This window comes from Rhineura floridana, chromosome 11 (genome assembly GCF_030035675.1).
Source record: "Rhineura floridana isolate rRhiFlo1 chromosome 11, rRhiFlo1.hap2, whole genome shotgun sequence".
In the NCBI taxonomy this organism is placed as follows: domain Eukaryota; kingdom Metazoa; phylum Chordata; class Lepidosauria; order Squamata; family Rhineuridae; genus Rhineura; species Rhineura floridana.
Window position 1 is genome coordinate 30487026 of NC_084490.1, and position 20391 is coordinate 30507416.

A 20391-nucleotide genomic window follows, 5' to 3' on the forward strand; every position below is an offset into this window, starting at 1 on the left:
CTTAACCAGTAACTTCTCCACCCAAACCTGAGGCCATTGTGCATTACACCAGGAAGACCCAAATATCACTCCAAAACCATAAGACCCAGATGCATGCAAACAAACTTGCAGCTCTGCTTCCAGGAGCCGTTCATGTCTCCCAAAAGAGACCCCATTATAGTCCTGCAAAAAGGAGGACCAAATTGTTAGGTCGGCGCATAACGCAGCTGTAACCCGGAATCGATGATTTTGACAACCCCATCATAGCATCATAGACGCGCCTCAAAAAGGCCCATCCGGGTGCAACAACCCTGCAAGCAAAGTTCAGGTGTCCAGCTAGCTCTTGGAGTGTATGAAGAAGAACTTTCTTAGCCCCGACTACTTCCCTGATCTTGACACACAAAAGATATTTTTTTTTCCATGGGGAGCCGGCAACTCCTGGGCAGGGCCCTCCATCTTCTCTAAGGCCAAAGGGACTCCAAGTTCCATGGCAAGCTCACTAAATTGTGACATTAAGTGCTGACACTCACCTGTGTTTGCCCTACCAGCAAAAAGGAAGTCATCCAGATAATGCACTACCAGAAAAGAGCTAAATAGCTCAAAAACAGTGCAAGAAATTGAGCATCTCATGGGCAGGGCCCTATCCATATAGAAATGCCCCAAAAAGGTGAAGCCCAGGAGCTCAAAATCTGCTGGCTGAACTGGCAGGAGACGGAAGGCGGACTTGATATCACACTTCCCCATAAAAGCCCCTTCACCACAGGAACGCACCATGCACACTGCAGTGTCCAGGGACGTGTAGTGTACAGAACACAAATTATCTGGGATGAAATCATTAACTGACATCCCTTGTGGGTAGGACAAATGGTGAATGAGCCTAAATTCCCCGGCTGCCTTTTTGGGCACGATGCCCAAGGGAGACACCCTAAGGTTAGAAATAGGGGGAGACAGAAATGGGCTGAGAACTCACCCAGCCTGCACTTCTTTATCAATTTTCTGCTGCACTAAGTCCTCCTTTCCCACAGTGGATTGGAGGTTGCGAGATCGAAAAGTGAAACGTGGGCCAGTGTAGTGAATTCGGAAGCCTAATGAAAAACCATCTGACAAAAAATGTGCGACCCCTTGGTTCGGATAACTGTCCAGGAGGTTTTCTAAAGCAGTTAAATTAATTGAGGAGGGGCCCTTTTCCTTGATTGCCCCCTGCAGGGGGCTGTTTTCGGCCTCCCTGATAGTCCCTACCCCCGCCCTTAAAGGGCCTGTTTCTGGTGCAAGTCGCACTTGAGTGCATTGCCCCACATATAGAGCACTCGCGTCGAAAACGGCACGGGTTCCGGGTACAGGATCCACGGGCATTAAATTCCCAGCAGAACAGCCATTGTTGAACCCCTTGTCCTGCATTACTGCAGGGCATGGGAGCCGACTGCTTGCCAAGTAAATGCCCACTATCTGATCTGTCCCCAGTCATGGCGCGCGCTGCTGCCATGAACTGCAACCATAGCTCGGGCTCCTTCCTATCCCAGGGGAGTGTCCTATCAAAAGCCACCCGCATACAGAAGCCTTCATTGTAGGATAACCAGGCCAGGCCAGAAAACTCTATATATGCCCTGTAAATAATATCTAAGTATTTCATCATAAGGGGGCCCTTCAAGGGATGTTTTTCCATGACTACCCCTGCATAGATCATGTAGGCCAGCAATCAATTATGCCAAGTCCTTTCAACCCGTTTATGTTTGGGTCTCTCTGGCTCAACATCTCCATCCCCAACTTTATTTCTCTTGGGCAGTTCCCTGTAAAGAAGCGCGAACAAGTCCACATACTCCCCCTGCCAAATCCTCTCCTTAGTTGCAGAGAGGAGGAGAAATCCCAATGAAACAGACGCCTCCCCAAAAGGGATGGCACCTGCAGCCATTAAACTAAAAGGGTCAGTAACTCCCACAGGCACTGAGACAGCATCTTGTGGCTCTGTCGCTGTAGCGGGATGCTGTAGGGCCACCATGCTGGAGGGGGCAGCTGATAAAGCTGAATCCCCCCCCAGTATGCTGCCAAACTTGTTGGCAAGCCATTTGTAAAGGAAGTGGCCTATTTTCCTGAGCAGCAGGAAATCCCTGCCTTACGTGTGGTGTGGAGCGGACTGGAGTGGAGGATTGTCCCTCCTGTCTTGGGGCCCATGACCCCCAGGGCGGCCAGCCCCATCCCAACCACCCTGCCTCCAGCGCATCCAACCTGGCCAGAATCAATGAAGCAACATTAGTATCAGCACCCGCTTGTTGGCCATATGTGTGCCTACCTCGTGCCTTGGCCCTTCTGGGCCTGTACATAGCTGCCGTACCTGCAGCTGTCCCCTCCCTTGCATTCGACCACCTATCTGGTGGGCCAGCTTTCTGCTTCTCCAGCATCTCTAGCCATGCCAAAATGGCTGCCCAAGGCTGCGCCTCGTCTTCCTCCAAAGACAGTGCCACCGGGAAGGGGTGCTTGGGTGGAGGCTTGCTAGCCTTCCCTTTCCCTTTAGGGCCCCCTAAACCTTTCTTGGGGGGCATTATTTGTGTTAAAAACCACCCACTGTACTCCTGAAGTGAAGGCTCCGCCCCCCTTACAGATGGCCAGCACCCTTCAAAATATTATGATTAACAATAATATTTTAACTATTGAATATACTGCAAGCAGGCTCCCTGACAAGCTTAGCTTGAATATAATGTTATGCTTGTGTAACTGTATGTGAAGGGGGGGAGAAACAGGCACCCTGCTGTGCCTAGCACAGCAGGTGGCACCCAGCCTCTAAGGCCCAGGCACCTGCCCCGCTGCCTGTATGTCTCCGCTGGCTGGGAGGCTGGTCCTTAAGGCCTAAAGCCACCCTCGCTCCAGTTGGCAGCCGCGGTAAGAACAGCCACCAGAGCCATGGCTATTAACTGCCACCAGGCTTGGCCCAACTGCTCCTTCACCGCCGCCGCCGCTACTGCAATGAGGCCTACAGGCCTAGAAAACGCTGACTCTCGCCACCCAAAATGGCGCCGACCAAGCAGCCAAAGAAAATGGCCACCGCAAGTTAATGAAATGTCCCTCGATGATCCTCCTCTCTTTGTCCTCGTCGTGAGCCAAGAGGAAGCCAAAGGGTGCGGCCCGGGCTTAAATAGGCCCATTGGCTCCGCCCCCTCCATGCGGCACATTGCACATCATCTCGGCGCGACACGCGACGTTGCCCTTACTTCCGATGGCTTCTGCGGCTTCACCCTGGGCTGCAATTGTGCTTGCCGCTCCCCAAGTTTCTGGTAAGTGGAGCTACATAGAAGTGCAGAATTTGCAGTTCCCGAACCTCTGAGAATTCTAGGAGAAGACATTCTGTCAAGAGACGATTGATTAGCTATTCTTTGCTCCTTCACGTTCATGTTTCCTATGGAAGGAACAGGAGGACAGCTGTTAAACTCAGAGCATGATATATTAATGCCTGGAGCAACAGTGTTTTAATTTTAGCTTATTATTATTATTAAAAATCTAAGAAGTTAGAATAGGGAGGGAACAAAATGTTCTACTGTATAGGGTGTGAATCCCTTCCCCTGAATAGTTTAGGGCCTTCTTTGAAATTCCTCCTAATAAACCTCCAATTCACTGTACATTAAATTTTGGTGGTAGATCTTCATGCCAATGGTAGACCTCTTGGTTTTAGAAATTATACAACAGTTTCCTTTAATTCCTTGTTTATGTTCAAATATCCAGGAAAAATATCCAGAAAAAAAGAACTCCCATAAGTTGATGTACTTGTATTTATGCCAGATTCATGGATAGTGAAACAGTTCACGTGCAGGAAAGAGTGACTACATGTGGAAGAGAGAATATCACAGATGGGGTTGGGGTAGAGAGAGATCAAGCAGGAGAAATCCTTTTTTTTTTAATGTAAAGAATTAATTAGATATTGCCCTCCTCAGATAGATAATTATCCATAGATATTGTCAGTTGTTCTATCTCTTGCAGATTTCCCTTGAGTACAGAATGTGCAAGAAGCATATGGAATAGGTGAGTTATTAATCACCTCACCAAGGAAATACTGATATTCATGTATAAAGGGAAGCTCATATACAAAGGATTCTTTCAGATTTCATATGTGTCTTTCTTTGTGTTTATCCGGGAATACAAAGGTGGGTGTGATTTCATTTCATTTATATATAACAGAAGATGAACTGAAATATCTCTTTGAACCTATAAACTCCAAATGAAATGAGGTTGTGTCCTTCTGCTTTGGAGAAGGAGATATGAAGGTAGAAAGGAAGATCTGACATGTTGATGCTGAAATTCAAAAGGTCATTTTGTCTTCTCCAGATCTCAAATTTCCATGACAAAGACTTGAGCACTGCTTTGTATAAAATAAAGGAACAGTAGTACTGTATCATCACAGTGGAAAGTTAGATAGTTAGGACAAAACAACACAATATTTTAAAGCAAATTGCACATTGGATGCTAAAACACTGGATCAAGTACATATATCTGTAAATCAGTCATGACTACCACATTAAAGGTATGTGATATATTACTGTTTTATTTTATTAATGTTATACTTAGCCATGCTATTTATTATGTATGTATGTATGTATGTATTTATTTAATAAAATAAAATAATCATTTATTTTATTAATGTTATACCTAGCCCCTCCCCAGCAAATATAGATATCATTAAGTTAGAACCTTGAAATTTTCCTGAACTATCTTGTGCAAAAGGTCTGAAAAAAGTCACCTGTGGAAAAGACCAGAATGACATCATAATAATCATCTAAATATATATCAATAAATCTAATAAATCCCTTGGGAGGATTCATGCCTCTGTAATTCTAATGGTGCAAAGGCATATATGGCAGTTCCATTAGGCAGCCAGGCCAAACCCACCTTTTATCGAGTTTGTTTTCCATTAGCAAATTGTCAGTGGCTAGAATCATGAAGTCTTGTACGAGTTGGTGAGCAGATGTTTAAGAAAGATGATGTACATCTGGATGCACATCTAAATGTACTAGGAAAGGATAGTATCTTCATTTAGACATTTACCAAATATACATCCCATTTAATGCCGTTGACATCAGTCTTGGGATCCAAGACATCACAACCATTATGATTTGGCATAAATTGGCTTTTCTGCTTGCAGTCATTTGAAAGCACAGAAGAGAAAAATCAAACATACATAACTGAATTCATTTTGCTGGGATTTGGAGATCACCATGAGGTACTGCAGATTCCACTTTTCCTCTTGTTCCTTCTCATCTATTTTTTGACTATGGCTGGGAACATCCTCATCATTCTGCTCATTGCCACTGATCGACACCTTCACACCCCCATGTACTTCTTCCTTGGGAACCTCTCATGCTTGGAGACCTGCTGTAGCTCAAATATCTTGCTAAGGTTGTTGTCCAGTTTCCTTACAGGGAGGAAGACAATTTCAGTCAATGCTTGTTTTGTGCAACTTTATTTGTTTGCTTCTTTAGGATCTGTGGAATGCTACCTATTATCAGCAATGTCCTATGACCGGTACATAGCTATACGTAAACCTCTCCATTATGTCAAAATGATGAATGGCAAGTTGTGTCTCCAACTGATTGCCACCTCTTGGATTAGTGGTTTTCTGGCAAGTACTCTGCCAGTGATTTTAATCTCCAAGTTAGGTTTCTGTATTAGCAATAAACTTGACCATTTCTTTTGTGACCCCTTTGAAATCATAGAATTGTCTTGCAGTGACACACACATATTAAAACTGATTATACATGTTGTATGCTCTATGGTCACCGTTCCTCCATTTACATTGACCTTAACATCATACTTGTTCATCATTGTAGCGATAATGAAAATCCCTTCCACCACAGGGAAACAAAAGGCATTTTCCACCTGTTCCTCTCATCTCTTGGTAGTTATAATTTTCTATGGCACACTGATCAGTGTCTATGTGATACCAAACACAAACAGACTGAATGGCCTTCACAAAATCTTCTCTGTCTTCTACACCATCCTGACTCCCATCCTCAATCCTATCATATATAGTTTGAGAAATAAAGAAGTAAAGGATGCCTTGAGAAGACTCATCTCATTCCTAGTAGTGCAAACACAGAAGAAAAGTCAGAAATGAACCTAATGTTTTCATTTCTTAAAAGTGCTTTCAGTATGTGATAGTTAAAATAAAGTCTAGTAATATATTTTTCATGTAGTATTATCACTTGGTAGGTTAATTTTCAATTGTCAAAGGAATGTCTTTTAAAATAAGGTGATATGTATTCAATTTCAAACATAAACATTCGTTTATTAACATTTATGCTTATAAATATAAACATTTTGTGTGCATATGAATACTTTGAACCATTATATACATTAGACAGAATGGTGTAGTGATTAGACTAGGACCTGAAAGACCAGAGTTGAAATCCTGATTCAGGCATGAAGCTCTCGGGATGACCTTGTCCAGTCAATGTCTTTCACACAGAGTTATTGTGAGGATAAGATAGAGGTGTGGAGAAAGATGTACACCACCTTGAGCTTCTTGGAGACATAGTAGCATTGTAATAATAAATTAACAAAATTTATGTAAACAATGAATGGGAGATTTCAATGTTCAGAACTGAGCTACTTATTTCCTATTAAAATGTATATATATATATTTTTCCTAAGAAAATAATTCTATTTTCTGGGTGAATGTTGAATAGGGATATAGGAAAAAATAGTGGTGACTACTTGGGCTACACTAGAGAGAAATGAACTAACCAATTAAAGGAAATAGCATTCATTTATAGTTTATATTTTGACAAATATCAAATGCAACACGTCCAGCTGACATATTGGTACATAGACATTGCAAGTAGTGGCCTCAGAGAAGTACAATTAATGCAAATCATCTATCATGCAATTGGTTAGTATTAGGTCACATACAGCATGGAATGCAATAAACTTCTATCTCATCTGTGAGCTCAGCACACTCACACCGAGGCTTTTGTGTGAAGCAGATGATATTTGCTTTACCAGATGTACCATAAGCCAATGTAGGACATGCCCAGGCTGTGGAAGTCTCTCGTTGAAGTTGCTGCAAACAACAAGGGGGAAAAACCCTTAAAACTCTACTGAATAGCTCGCCAAAAACAATAACACAGTATTCTGTAACATGGGGAAAATACAAATCTGATGTTTAGAATTGTTAGGAAGGAATTAAAAATGAACAATCTTCATGTCATCATAGAAGATGCAGAACAGATGTTCCCAGAGAGAAATAAAAATATTCCTTGCTGATTTCTTTCCCTCTTCTTTCTATAAATGACCCACAGTTATCTGATTTATCTAGATCCAATATTTAACTGTGAGAATGGATGTAAGATTCTTTCTTCTTCTTTGAGATGATAAGATAACTATAACATGTTTAAGCAAATACTGTATAGCACAATATACATTCATCTAGTGAAGCACCCGAGAGGATTTTGCCTCCCTAACCCTGAAAAAGGTAAAATTAAGTTTGCATGGAAGTTGGAAACCATCACTTTATTTGTCACGTAAAGGCCTAGCCATGGCACTGAAACTGCCTTGGTCACCTTTTTTGATAACATTTGTTGGGAGAGAGATAGGGGGATGTTCTGTGTTCTGTGTTAGTTTATTGCATTACAGCCACTGGCCATTGCAATGGCATGCAGATAAAAGGTAAGACTTAAAACTAAACATAAAAGAGTACATAGTACACAAAATTTAGGGAGATACATGATGCACAGAATTTGGTATATTACACAAGAGGCTGCAAGGCAAGCAGAAAGACTCTTTCCTGCTTTATGTCGGAACGGTTTTTGCGTAGGCAGCTCTCAGTTTCTTAGCCGCAAAGGCAAAGTTAGCTACGGCCAGTGTAATGTAGCTAGTTGTGTCACCCAGAAGGATGTTAACTAATTCCCCAGGGTGCCCGCCCCCGTGAGAGTTTATAATTGAAGCTAAAAATTTTCTTCTGGGGCAGTGCAGCATATAATGAATGATGTCCTCAACTGCCCGACAGCCTAAAATACAAAGCCGCTGAGAGTGGGGTATCTTCTGGTATCGCCCTTCCAGGAAAGCTGAGGGCATTGTTTGGAACCAAAGTTCCGTAAAAGCTTTCCGGAGGGGGGCACGAGTGATTGTCTCAAAATATTGACAGAGAACATGGTTTGGCTTAAAGTCTGGGTACCATGGAGAGAAGGGGGAGGTAGCGATCGTGGCCCTGTCTTGGTTTGCATCCAGATCAAAAACTCGATTCTGGAGCGCAATGGGAGGGAGAGTTAGTAAATCCTCCCCGTTGAGCTCATATGCGGCCAAAAGGGCTTGGTAGCGTTGGCTCTCCAGTTTAAGCTGCTCCTGCCAGCAGAGCCTGGCTATGGTGGCATCATCCCTTAAAAGGGTTTTGCGCCAGAATCTCAATGTGGCCAAATCGGCTCTGGCCGACAAGGAGGGGAGGCCTAGCTCGGCTCTCATGTGGGCTGAGGGCACTCCAGGCAGAAGCCTGGTGATCTGCTTCACTACAGAGTTTTGGAGAACCTCGAGTTTCGACTTGACTGCCAAGCCCCAAAGTTCTACACCATAGAGAATCTTTGGCAGTACTTTGGCTTGGTAGACTTTTAACATAGGTTTAACCAGTTGGCCCCCAAGAGAGTAAAACAATCTGCGAATTTGGGCGCAGGTTCTGACACTTAGGAGTTTGGTTTCGTCAAAATGCTTCTTCCAATTGGCGTTGTGGCTAAAATGTAGGCCCAGATATTTAAAGGACCTAACTTGCTCTAGCCATTGTCCATTTATTTGCCATCTAGGGGTGGACTTCCTATTCTTCCCACACACCAAAATTTTGGTTTTAGAGTGGTTTATCACAAGGGAATGTTCCTTGCAATAATCAGCCAGCTGCAATAATGCTCTTTTCATGCCGATTTCGGTTATGGACAGTAGCGCTAGGTCATCTGTGTATAACAGGATGGAAATTTTCCTGACGCCAACTGCAGGGGGAAAGTGGGCTGGGAAGATAGGGCAGGAACTATCCCGTTCATATAAAAATTAAATGGAAAGGGGGCTAATACACATCCCTGTTTTACTCCCCTTCCCACGGGGATTGGACAAGAGAGAGCTCCACTAAGTCCCAGGTGTACTTGCAGATAGTTATCCTGGTGCAATGCCTTTATTAACCAAAGGAGCCTCTTATCCACATTTGTTTGGCCCAGCTTGGACCAAAGAAGGTCTCTGTCTATTAAGTCGAAGGCCATTGAGAGATCCACAAAAGCCACGTAAAGGGAATTTGATGGCGCGGATGCTGACTTCCTAATTAGGTGATATAAGATGTGCGCTTGATCTATTGTGCTTCTTCCTTCCCTGAAGCCAGCTTGTTCTTGTGGATTACGTTATTGTGGGTGTCCCAAGAGAGTAGTTTATTTAATAGATAGTGGGCGTATAATTTAGATGTTACGTTGAGTAGGCTTATTGGCCTGTAGTTCCGGGGGTCAGTTGGATCACCCTTTTTGTATATCGGGACTACGATACTAGTGCGCCACCCTTTTGGGATGTTAGCAGTAAAATTAATTGCAGAAAAAAGGGTGGCTAGAATGGGGGTCCACCAGGAGGGATCTAATGTGAAGATCTCTGGGGGCAGCATATCCTCTCCCAGGGCCTTGCCTGTCTGGAGGGTTGCAATTAACTCTTCAATCTCAGAGCAGGTAACCAGGGGCCAAGTTGGAAGGGGGATGGGAGACGTATCTTCGGAAGGGCTGTAGGGAAGAGGAGTGAGGGTCTCAAAGATGGCGCGAAAGTGCGCCACCCAGGCTTCCGGGAGAATGGGGGGGATGTTTACATACAAATTTTGACAGAGCCCCTCGTGGATTATCTTCCAGAAGTTTATGTCATTATTTTGAAGAAGGGCTAAGCCAAGGGCACACCAGTTGTTGGCGATGAAGGTTTGTTTCTTGTCCCTGAGCAGCTCTTTATATTGTTTTTTAATTAATATCAGGGACTCTACCGTCTCGGGTATTGGGTTGCATTTTACCTGTCTAATTTGGGCCTGGATTTCTTTTTTCTTTGTTCTACACTCGGCGTCAAACCATGTCCTAGGATTGGCTGACTTTTTTTTTTTTGCCTTGGATGGTTACGAGGGTCTTTAAATCTACTGTGATCTGGTCATATATTCCAAAAATGGTCTGTGCGCTGGCCGTGGCTGCCAGGTGCATATCTAGCATATGCTGCGACTGCAGGTAGTGGGCTACATTAGACCCAATTGTAATTGACCACTTAAGATGGGTTCGGCCAATAAGAGAGCCCACTTGGGAATTTGGGGACATATGTGGGGGCGGATAGATGTTGTTGTTAAGGGCTAGCCTGAGCAGGAAGTGATCGCTGTCTGCTCTAGGGTCAACTGAGAATTCCTTGACCAATGGGGCCAAGGATGGAGATCCCAGGACATAGTCCACAACACTCGCCCCTTTGTCGGTGACGTAGGTATAGAAGCCCCTTGAGGCATCAAGCGCTGAGCCATTCAGGCACAGCAATTGGAAATTTACTAACCAGTGTGCTAGTGCTTGCCCCTTCCTATTTGCAATTTTGTCCCAGGATTTCCTCACTGGGTGAGTACTAGGGGGGCAATAGGGGGTACCAGGATCCAGGGCAGAAATGCCCATTCTAGCATTGAAATCTCCGCAGATGAGTAGCTGGTATTGGGGATATTGGCTTAGCAGGCCTTCAATGTAATTTTCCATTTCCAGCCACATGAGGGCTGCGCGACAATAGGGTTGAGGAGGAAAATAAACATTGAGGCAAATAATGGTGCGTAACCCAGGGAGAGAAAGGATTAGTGGCAAACAGATATCTGGGGGTGTGCCAGGTGGCGTGGCTATGCGGCTGTCCATGGTTGTAATAACCATGGTTGCTAGGCCGCCGCTCCCTCAGCCTCTGGCAAAGGTCTTTTTAACTGGTTTTTCCCATACCTTGTAACCCTGTAGGGTAAGAGGGTAAGAGTCCAGGAGCCAAGTCTCTTGTAAACAGATGATTTCAAAGCGGTGGAGGTAATCCATAAACTCTTGGTCGTTCATCTTATTCCTCCAGCCGGCTATGTTCCATGAAAGTAAATTCACTGTAGAGGATGTTTGGCTACCTGGGCGGTGGTCAGGAGGTGTGGAGGGGCCCCTAAGACTGGAATTGGGGCTGGAGTGTGCTAGAGCCACATTTGGTCAGTTGGCCTCAGGAAGAGCCTGCATTGGGGCCATTGTCTGTGCTTCAGCGCTGAGTGAGGGGGGACTCAGATTGACAGGCGACAGTGTCGAGCATGGCCATGGGGAGATGGTGTTTATTTCAGGTGTTATAGTACTCACGTTAGAGATGACCCGGGTGGCCGGGAATAACGAGCTCGGCAGGTGTAACATTACCTGGTTTGACTTATTCGGAGAGCCTAATTCCTCTGGCTCTAGGTAGCACATTTTGAGCCAAGTAGGGTCTCTAGGTTTCACTGAGGCTGCTTTGCAAGAGGTGTGTCTATCTATTTCCTCCATGCCACCCATTGCTGGGTGATTTTTGGCCTGAAGCCAAGGTTGTGATGTTGGAGAGAATAGGTTGTCTAGATGTGGTGGTGGCATTTCAGTTTGCCCCTCTAGATTTGTGTTTGAAGGTGAAGGAAAGTTCGACGGGCTTGTGTCTGGTTGGACCTCTGCTAAGCGTTCTATCAGCTGGCATAGTCTATTGATGGTAGATGCCCGCTCTGGGTTTGACAGGTTGCTGAACAAGTCCAGCAATTGCGTTTCTTCTATCTCAAGTTCCTGCGGTGAAGATGGTTTCTCTTTTGCAGGAGTGGAAGGCGGAGAAGTTTGAAGGACTTTAGTGGTTTTTAGGTCTCTGGTCTGGGTAGACTCGCTGTTTGGTGGGCGATTGAGAAACATCGCTGGGGTGGTGCAGGTTTGACTAGAATGCTCAGGAGGATGGTAAAGTAGTGGTGTAGGAGGGGCTACATTAATGAAGTAATGCTGTACCACTATGCCACGGAGTCTTAACTTCGTCCTTTCTTGATAGATCTGTTTGGCAATGGACGGAGATTGAAATGTAACTATAAGATGCCAGTAATTTAGGGTGGAAGATAAATTGTTCATATGCTTGATATAGTTCATATGGTATGGAGCAGATAAGGCCGTGCTGAGGCAAATGTCCAGGTGCGATATGCTCAGAAAAGAGGGCCAATATCCAGGTGCCCAGGGAAGGCACGTAACCACAAGCTTTTCTGGGCACTGCTTGAGTTTCCACACAGTTGGTTTGCGTAAGCTTGTTGAGGCTGTTGAAGCAAAAGGGATTACACTCTACACAGGCGATGGAGACGAAGAGGTGTCCCCAAAAGGAGATTTTCCATGGGCGTGGGGAGGGGTTTTAATCCCTTCCACCTGGGTTGGGTCCCTTTTTGGTATCGCATTTTTGTGAGCTTTGGCACGGGGCTGTTGGGCTGGAGTGACCCTATGCGTTGGAGAGTCCAGCAGTTTGAAAAGTGGCTTAAAGTTCATTTTCCTTATGGGGCCAGATTTCGAGTTTTTAATGTTCTTTGATTTTTTTGGCCTCCTGTGGTTGGGTATGTTCTTCGTGAGGCCCTTGCCGCTGCCTTTTCCCCTAGGGGGCTGATTGTGGTGTGGACTGTTAGATGAGGAGCCCACTGATGTGCCAAGATCTTTTGTTTCCTCTCTTATGAGGGACCCCATGGCCTGGACTAACGTTGTTAAAAGGCTGTTTGTCTCTGCGATGAACGTTTTAACTAATCCCAATTCTTCCGTCATCAGTGCGCACCAGCCAAGGAGGAAGGGGTTGGCTTCAGATAGAGATAAGTAAGTCGTAGGCTTCATCTTCAATGGTTTCATGGGTGATGGCGCTAGTGGCCCCTGAGACTCCTGGAGAGAGTTGATTGTAATCACCTCCGAAGGGAGGCCATTAGTTTCCAGGCTTAAGGAACAATTAAAGCCAGCATCAAATAGTTCTTCAGCCAGGCTTTTAGCATCTGGTATGACTCCGCAAGATTTATAAGGCAGTTGATGGTCTATCGACCATTTGTGTGAGCATTCTATTTGGGAGATGTTCTTTGGAGCATTTTGCTGTGGAGTATGCAAAGTGTCAGACTTGGGAAAGAAATACCGAGTAATTTTTGCCTGTTTGCTTGCTGGCGAGGATTCCCCCTCACCAACGGATATACCAAGCTCCTGGCATTTCTTCCTTGTATATACCATTTACTTGGCTTTAAACAACTTGAAGCTCACAAAGCAAAGTGGCCTCCTGTATTTGAAACTGGCTGTTGGTGTTTGGGTTGCTTTATATTGCTTTTAGGAGGGGTTTGCTCGCCTCAGTGGCAATAAGCCTTTCTTTCGAAGGAATTTAAGGCTTGTGCCAAGTGATGTTATTCCTTAATTGCAAATTCGAGATTTTAGGAGTCATTTAGTCAACAACAGCCGCCGTAAATTGTGCAGTTCAAAGGGGAAAGGAGGGGGTGCCGCCCACGGTAATATAAACTTCAGCCCGTGTTGGTTTTTAAGGCAAGCTGGAGATAGGACAGAATAAGGCAGCAGTCCTTGTCTGGCTTGTGCACAAGGTAATAAGCTCCAATAGAGATTTGGACAAAAATAAGAGTGTTTAAAGTTTACGAGCCGGAGAGGGATTGTAAAAGTATTCTTACCAGAAGCGCCAGCCGGAAGTCAATCTTGAGGTCATTAGAGCTGGAGTGGAGAACCTTTGACCCTTCAAATGTCCCTGAACTACAACTCCGATAGGGGGATGTGGTCCTGCTTGTTTTCCTTGATCTTTAAGCAGCTTTTGATACTGTTGACCACGGTATCCTTCTGGATCATCTCAGGGAGATGTGGTTAGGCACACTGTGTTTCAGTTGTTCTGCTCATACCTCTGGAACCACTTCCAGAAAGCATTTATGGGAGGCTATTGTTTGGCACCATGAGAACTGTCCTGTGGTGTTCTGCAGGGTTCCATCTTGTTCCCCATGCTAATTTCAAACAGTAGATGGTCGAACCAGGTAAGTTCGTTACAAACCAGAGACAACGCTATATATTCAGCTTCTGAACTCGATGTAGCCACTATAGTTTGCCTCTTACTGCACCAATCAATCACTGAATCATATAATAGAATGACAACACCAGTAGTAGACTTGCGGCTACTGGGATCGCCAGCCTGATCCGCATCTACTTAGCAGCACATACTCCCGTGTTTACTGCTGGACAACACTAGACCTTTACTGCTAGTACCTTGCAAATACCTCAGGACTCGTTTTATTCCTTGCCAATCTGTCTCAGTAGGCTGTTCTACTTTTCGACTTAAGATGCTAACAGCATTACAAATGTCAGGTCTTGTCACCTTAACAAGATATTGCAACTGTCCTATGATGTGTCTGTACCTAGCAGGGTTTTCACAAGCTGTCTCTGTGGTTTCTTGTTGAAATGATGTTGTCATGGGAGTCCCTACTGCCTTACATTCAGACATCCCACATTCTGCTAGTATTTGTTTTATCTTTCCTTCCTGTTTTAACACGAAACTCCCGTCTGAACCCCGTATGACCTCTGTACCTAAATAATGACTTACAGGTCCCAAACTTTTCGTTACCACATGTTGTTTCAGACTATTATGGAACTCTCTTTCGTCTTCCTCCCCATGGGAAAAGTACAGGATGTCATCTACATAAACTAGGCAGTATGTGAGCCCCCCCTTTGTTTCTTTCACATACACACAGGGGTCTGCCACACAACGCTTGAAATTCATTGACTGAAGAACATCATCTAATTTTTCGTTCCAACAGCGCGCACTCTGGCGCAGACCATAAAGGGATTTCTGTAACTTGCAAACTAGACCTGGCTGTGTTTCACATCCGGGAGGCTGTTCCATATAGATTTCTTCTTTCAACTCCCCATGTAAAAACGCCGTGCAGATGTCATAGTGGCTTACATGCATGTTTTCTATGGCAGCTATTTTTAGCAAAACCCTGATTGACTCATGTTTCACCACGGGAGCGAAAACTGCATCGTAGTCCATCCTGAATTGCTGTGTAAAGCCCTTAGCTACTAGGCGTGCCCTATACCTTTGTATCTGTCCTGTACTCGGCCGCTTACGTTTAAATATCCACTTACACCCTATAGCTTTCTTCCCTGGGGGCAGAGGTACTAGCGTCCATGTGCCATTTTTTTCGCATTGCTTCCAGCTCCTCTTTCATCGCTGCATGCCATTCATTCTGTTCGGCTATGGGTAATTGTTTTATATCCCCGAGGCTTGAGGGTTCTTTTTCCTGCTCTGTTTTATAAGCCACAACATCAGCATCAATCACTGGCGTCTGTGCTTTCACTGACTGCGTCAGGTTAATCCCTATTGAACCTCTATGTGTCCTGTCTGTGTCTTTACTGAGGACTCTCAGCTGCATATAGAACAGTGACTTCTTTACTATCCCTTTCATGAATATTTTTCCTCCTCTCATCACATGCACTGAACCCCTTTTGAACATTACTGTGAACCCCATTTCATTGAGTTTCAACACAGCCATAATGTTACATTCGATATCAGGAACAAACAGCACATCTGTCATAATTGTATTGAAACCTGCTAATTTCACTGTACCCCTACTTTTGATAAGTTTCTTAGATCCATCAGCCATTATCACATGATCCTCAACGTCACAAAATGTATGAAACATGGATTTATCTTTGATTATACTATTTGTTGCCCTACTGTCAATTGCCCATAAATCTTTACAGTTATTTCCCTGCTCATTATTAATACATTGCTTATTCTTACTAGCATAGATCACCTGTACACATGGTTTTCTTCCTCTTTCTCTTCTTCTTGCTTCACAATTCCTTTGAAGATGTTGCCTGGAACCACAAAAATAACATGCTTTTTGTCCCTACAGTCTCTCTTGTGCAGCTTTGTTGTTCTGTTTTTCCACGTTGTGTTTAGACTCAGTCTTTTCCTGCTTTGCCATTTCCTGCCTCCTTTGGAATTCTTGTAAAAGTTTGCCTTCTATATAATCCATATTGAGATTTGCATCGTCCATTGCTTCCAAAGAGCTCACCGGACTATCATAACTTGAATCTAGTGAAGCTAATGTGATATACACTTTTTGCGTTTGAGAATGTTCAATTTCACGTTCTGACAACTCAGTAAACAGTCTGTTATTTCCAACAAATGCTCTGACATGGTTATATCTCCAGATAAGCGCATCTGGCAAGATATATTTTAGAACTGGCAGTCTTTTTCACATGAATATTTCTTAAAGTTTCCCAGGTTTCCTTAGCTGTTGTTGCATCACGCACGTGCAGTAATTGAGAATCATCAATAGCAAGAACAATTAACGTCTTTGCCCTCTCATCCAGCCTTCTCCAATCTGCTGGAATAGGCACCCTGGCGGGTGGGTCTTCTGTGATAGCTTTCCACAGGTCTTCTTTCACTAGAAGGTTCAACTCGAGGACGTGGACAAGGTGCTTGGACAGGTACGTGCAACCACTTCGGTACTGGATCCTTGCCCCTCCTGGCTGATAAAAACTAGCAGGAATGGAACAGGTAGCTGGGCCAAGGAAGTGATAAATGCCTCTTTACGAGAGGGAGTGGTCCCGGGCTGTCTGAAAGAGGCAGTGGTGAGACCACTCCTGAAAAAGCCTTCCTTGGACCCAGACAATTTTAACAGCTACAGGCCAGTGGCGAATGTTCCATTCCTGGGCAAGGTATTGGAACGGGTGGTTGCTGGCCAGCTCCAGGCGCTATTGGATGAAACTGATTATCTAGATCCATTTCAATCGGGTTTTAGGCCCGGTTTTGGCACTGAGACAGCCTTGGTCGCCCTGTACGATGACCTATGTCGGGAAAGAGACAGAGGGAGTGTAACTCTGTTGATTCTCCTTGATCTCTCAGCGGCTTTTGATACCATCGACCATGGTATCCTTCTGGAGAGGCTCGCGGAGTTGGGAGTTGGAGGTACTGCTTGGCAGTGGTTCCGCTCCTACTTGGCGGGTCGTCTCCAGAAGGTAGTGCTTGGGGAACATTGCTCGACACCGCGGGCTCTCCAATATGGGGTCCCGCAGGGGTCAGTTTTGTCCCCCCTGCTTTTTAATATCTACATGAAGCTGTTGGGAGAGGTCATCAGGAGTTTTGGAGTGCGTTGTCATCAGTATGCTGATGACACGCAGCTCTACTTCTCCTTTTCATCTTCTTCAGGTGAGGCTGTCAATTTGCTGAACCGTTGCCTGGCCTCGACAATGGACTGGATGAGAGTTAACAAACTGAAGCTCAATCCAGACAAGACTGAGATGCTGTTGGTGGACGGGTTCTCTGATCGGATGGTGGATATATACCCTGTCCTGGACGGGGTTACACTCCCCCTAAAGGACCGGGTTCGTAGTCTGGGAGTCTTTTTAGACTCTTCCCTCTCACTTGAGGCTCAAGTAGCCTCGGTGGTTAGGAATGTGTTTTACCAACTTCGGTTGGTAGCCCAGCTACGTCCCTATTTGAGTAAAGAGGACCTTACATCAGTGGTACATGCTCTGGTAACCTCACGTTTGGATTACTGTAATGCACTTTACGTAGGGCTACCTTTGAAGACAGTTCGGAAGCTACAACTAGTGCAAAATGCGGCGGCCAGATTGCTGACAAGGACCAAGCGGTCCGAGCATATAACACCTGTTCTGGCCAGCTTGCACTGGTTGCCAATATGTTTCCGGGCTAGATTCAAAGTGTTGGTATTAACCTATAAAGCCTTATACGGTGCGGGACCACGATACCTTGCGGAACGCCTCTTCCGATATGAACCGGCCCGTGCACTACGTTCTGCTACGAAGGCCCTCCTCCGGGTTCCAACTCACAGGGAGGCCCGGAGGGTGATGACAAGATCTAGGGCCTTCTCAGTGGTGGCCCCCGAAATATGGAACAGTCTCCCCGAGGAAGTACGCCTGGCGCCGACTTTGCTCTCCTTCCGGCGCCAGGTCAAAACCTTCCTATTCTCTGAAGCATTTTAAGTTACATTGATTTAATTTTAAAAATGTTTATTGTATTGTTGATTGTATTTTAATATTATTTTGTTATTCATTGTATTTTTATACTATTTTATGTTCACCGCCCAGAGAGCTATCGCTAGTCGGGCGGTATATAAATTTAATAAATAAAATAAATAATAAATAAATAGAAAAGCCTGCATTCTCTGTTTCCAAGTGCCATAATTTTTCCCTGTCAGCCTTTCCAAGGGAATCCCGGCCGATAACGTAACAGACATACTTTCACTTTACACAGTTCACCGCCTTTGTAATTAGAGCTTCTCACCTCCGTCCTTCAGTCAGTTATTCCCACGGCTCTCTCACAGCTTTCAGCTCAGCTTTCGGTTTCTCCGTCTCTCTGCTGTTTAACTCACTGGTCTGCAGTTCTGGCTTTTCTCTGCCGCTTTTCTGCAATCCTCCGCTCCAGGTAATCATCAGCACCAGGTAACCATCCTCTGCTACCACTTGTTGGATGTTGTATCTGGCACAAGCAGATGCCCAGGATGCAGAACAGTATAGTGACAGGCTAGATGCCAGTTGAAGCAATGAGCCAGACAAGTAATAAGTTTTAAGAGTCACTTTACTGACAATAGAATATATCACAAGCTCTCTCTCTGTACAAACTCCTCGACCCCCACACCAACTGGCCAGATCTGCCAAGTCTTATAGATAAGGCCAGCTGGTTGCCTTGGATACTTGTCCTTGAGATCTGCATGGACTCTGAGGGTCTTGGCCTTGTAACTCTGCCATGGAAAAAATACTCTCAGGAACCCTTTACTTGCCAACATTTAACATTCATCTGAAGCCATGGGGAGCTGTCTTCAGGAGATCTGGTGTGAGGTGCCATTAATATGCAGATGACACCCAGCTCTACCTCTCTATTCCAACTAATACAGGAGAGGTGGTTGAGACATTGAACTGCTGCAGGGAGGCGGTGATGGGCTCAATTTGGACCAATTAATTGAGGTTGAATCCTTAAGAGAGCTTTGGCTATGGGGCGGTATACAAATACAATAAATAAATAAATTAAAATATAGAGATGTTATCTGTGCTAATTCTGATGTGTGGGAGGTGGGGAGGCAGCCTGTTATGGGTGGGGATTGGTCTTTCCTGGCAGGAGTAGGTCCACAGCTAGAGGATATTCCTGGATCCAACATTGTCACTGGAGGCTCAGATGGCCTCAGGAGCTGGGAATGCCTTTCTACAGCTCCGTCTGGTTCAGCATCTTCAACCCCTTTTGGACAGTAATAACTTAGTCATTGAAATCCATGCTCTGGTAACTTCCAGATAGGAGTATTGCAACACACTCTACATGGAACTGGCTGGATAGCCAGCTAGATGGGCGACTAAGAAATCCAATAAATAAATAAATAAATGGGACTGCCCTTGAAGACAACTTAGAAATTTTAACTGATCCAAAATGCAGGAGCCAGATTACTGGCTGGGATTCACTTTAGAATTCATATTACTCTTGTTTTAAACAGCTGCATTGGCGTCCAGTTTGTTTCCGGGCCAAATTCAAGGTGCTCACCTTTAAAGCCCTTAAATTCTCAAACATCTGGAAGTCACCTTCTTCCCTCCTCTTGGGTGTTGAGTTCAGCAGAGGAGGCCCTTTTGCTACCACTGTCCTCAGAAGCTCGGGGGTGGGTGGGGTGGTCCAGGAGGAAATTCTTTGTGGCATCCTCTAAGTTGTGGAACTTCCTCGCCACAGAGGTGCGTCTGGTAACTTTACTGTACAGTCTTTGGAGAATACTGAAGGTTCACCTCTTTACACTGGCCTTTAACCCCTGAGATTGATAGTTTTAGGACCCACCCTATTTTTCGTATGCGATTTTTGGTTGTTTTTAACTGTTATTAATGATGTATTTTAAAAACTATTGCAACCTGCCCTGGGGCCTTTTAGTGAAGGCTGGACAATAATAATAATAGTAATAGTAGTAGCAATCATAATGATGATACTACTACTACTACTACTACTACTACTACTACTACTAATAATAATAATAATAATAATAATAATAATAATAATAATACCATATCAACCACCGGGATGTCATTGATTATATTGTAACAATTGTTCAACACTTTATTGATTTTCTGATAATCCCTTTCCGTAAGGATAGAAGGAAAACAACTCTAAACTGAATTTACTTTTTAATAGCTGCACCAGCTACTCCCTTAAAAAATGTAGAAAAGATAATCAGTTGGAAATGGAAATTCTGTCTCATACTCTCACACAGAGGGTCCCCTCTCCCACACATACATACACGTCTTGGCACCTCAGCAGTAAAACATTATATGGAGATTTCACCTAGCGTGATTGGTTTTCAAGCACCAAGACACATATGGCATGCATTAATTATTTGGTTACATTTGCTACAAAGGTAGTAGCAGTAGCACAGCAACGTAGACTTATTTGAGAACTTTCAGCAAAGTTTTC

General features: G+C 44.5%; 1 protein-coding gene across 1 annotated transcript; it reads left to right on the forward strand.

The window, feature by feature from the left end:
• Positions 1 to 2874: 2874 nt before the first annotated feature.
• On the forward strand, positions 2875 to 6076 carry LOC133367720 (olfactory receptor 8U9-like). Its single transcript, XM_061591819.1, has 2 exons — positions 2875 to 3245; positions 5116 to 6076. The coding sequence occupies exons 1-2, from the start codon at positions 2875 to 2877 to the stop codon at positions 6074 to 6076; spliced, it is 1332 nt and encodes a 443-aa protein (XP_061447803.1).
• Positions 6077 to 20391: the final 14315 nt, after the last annotated feature.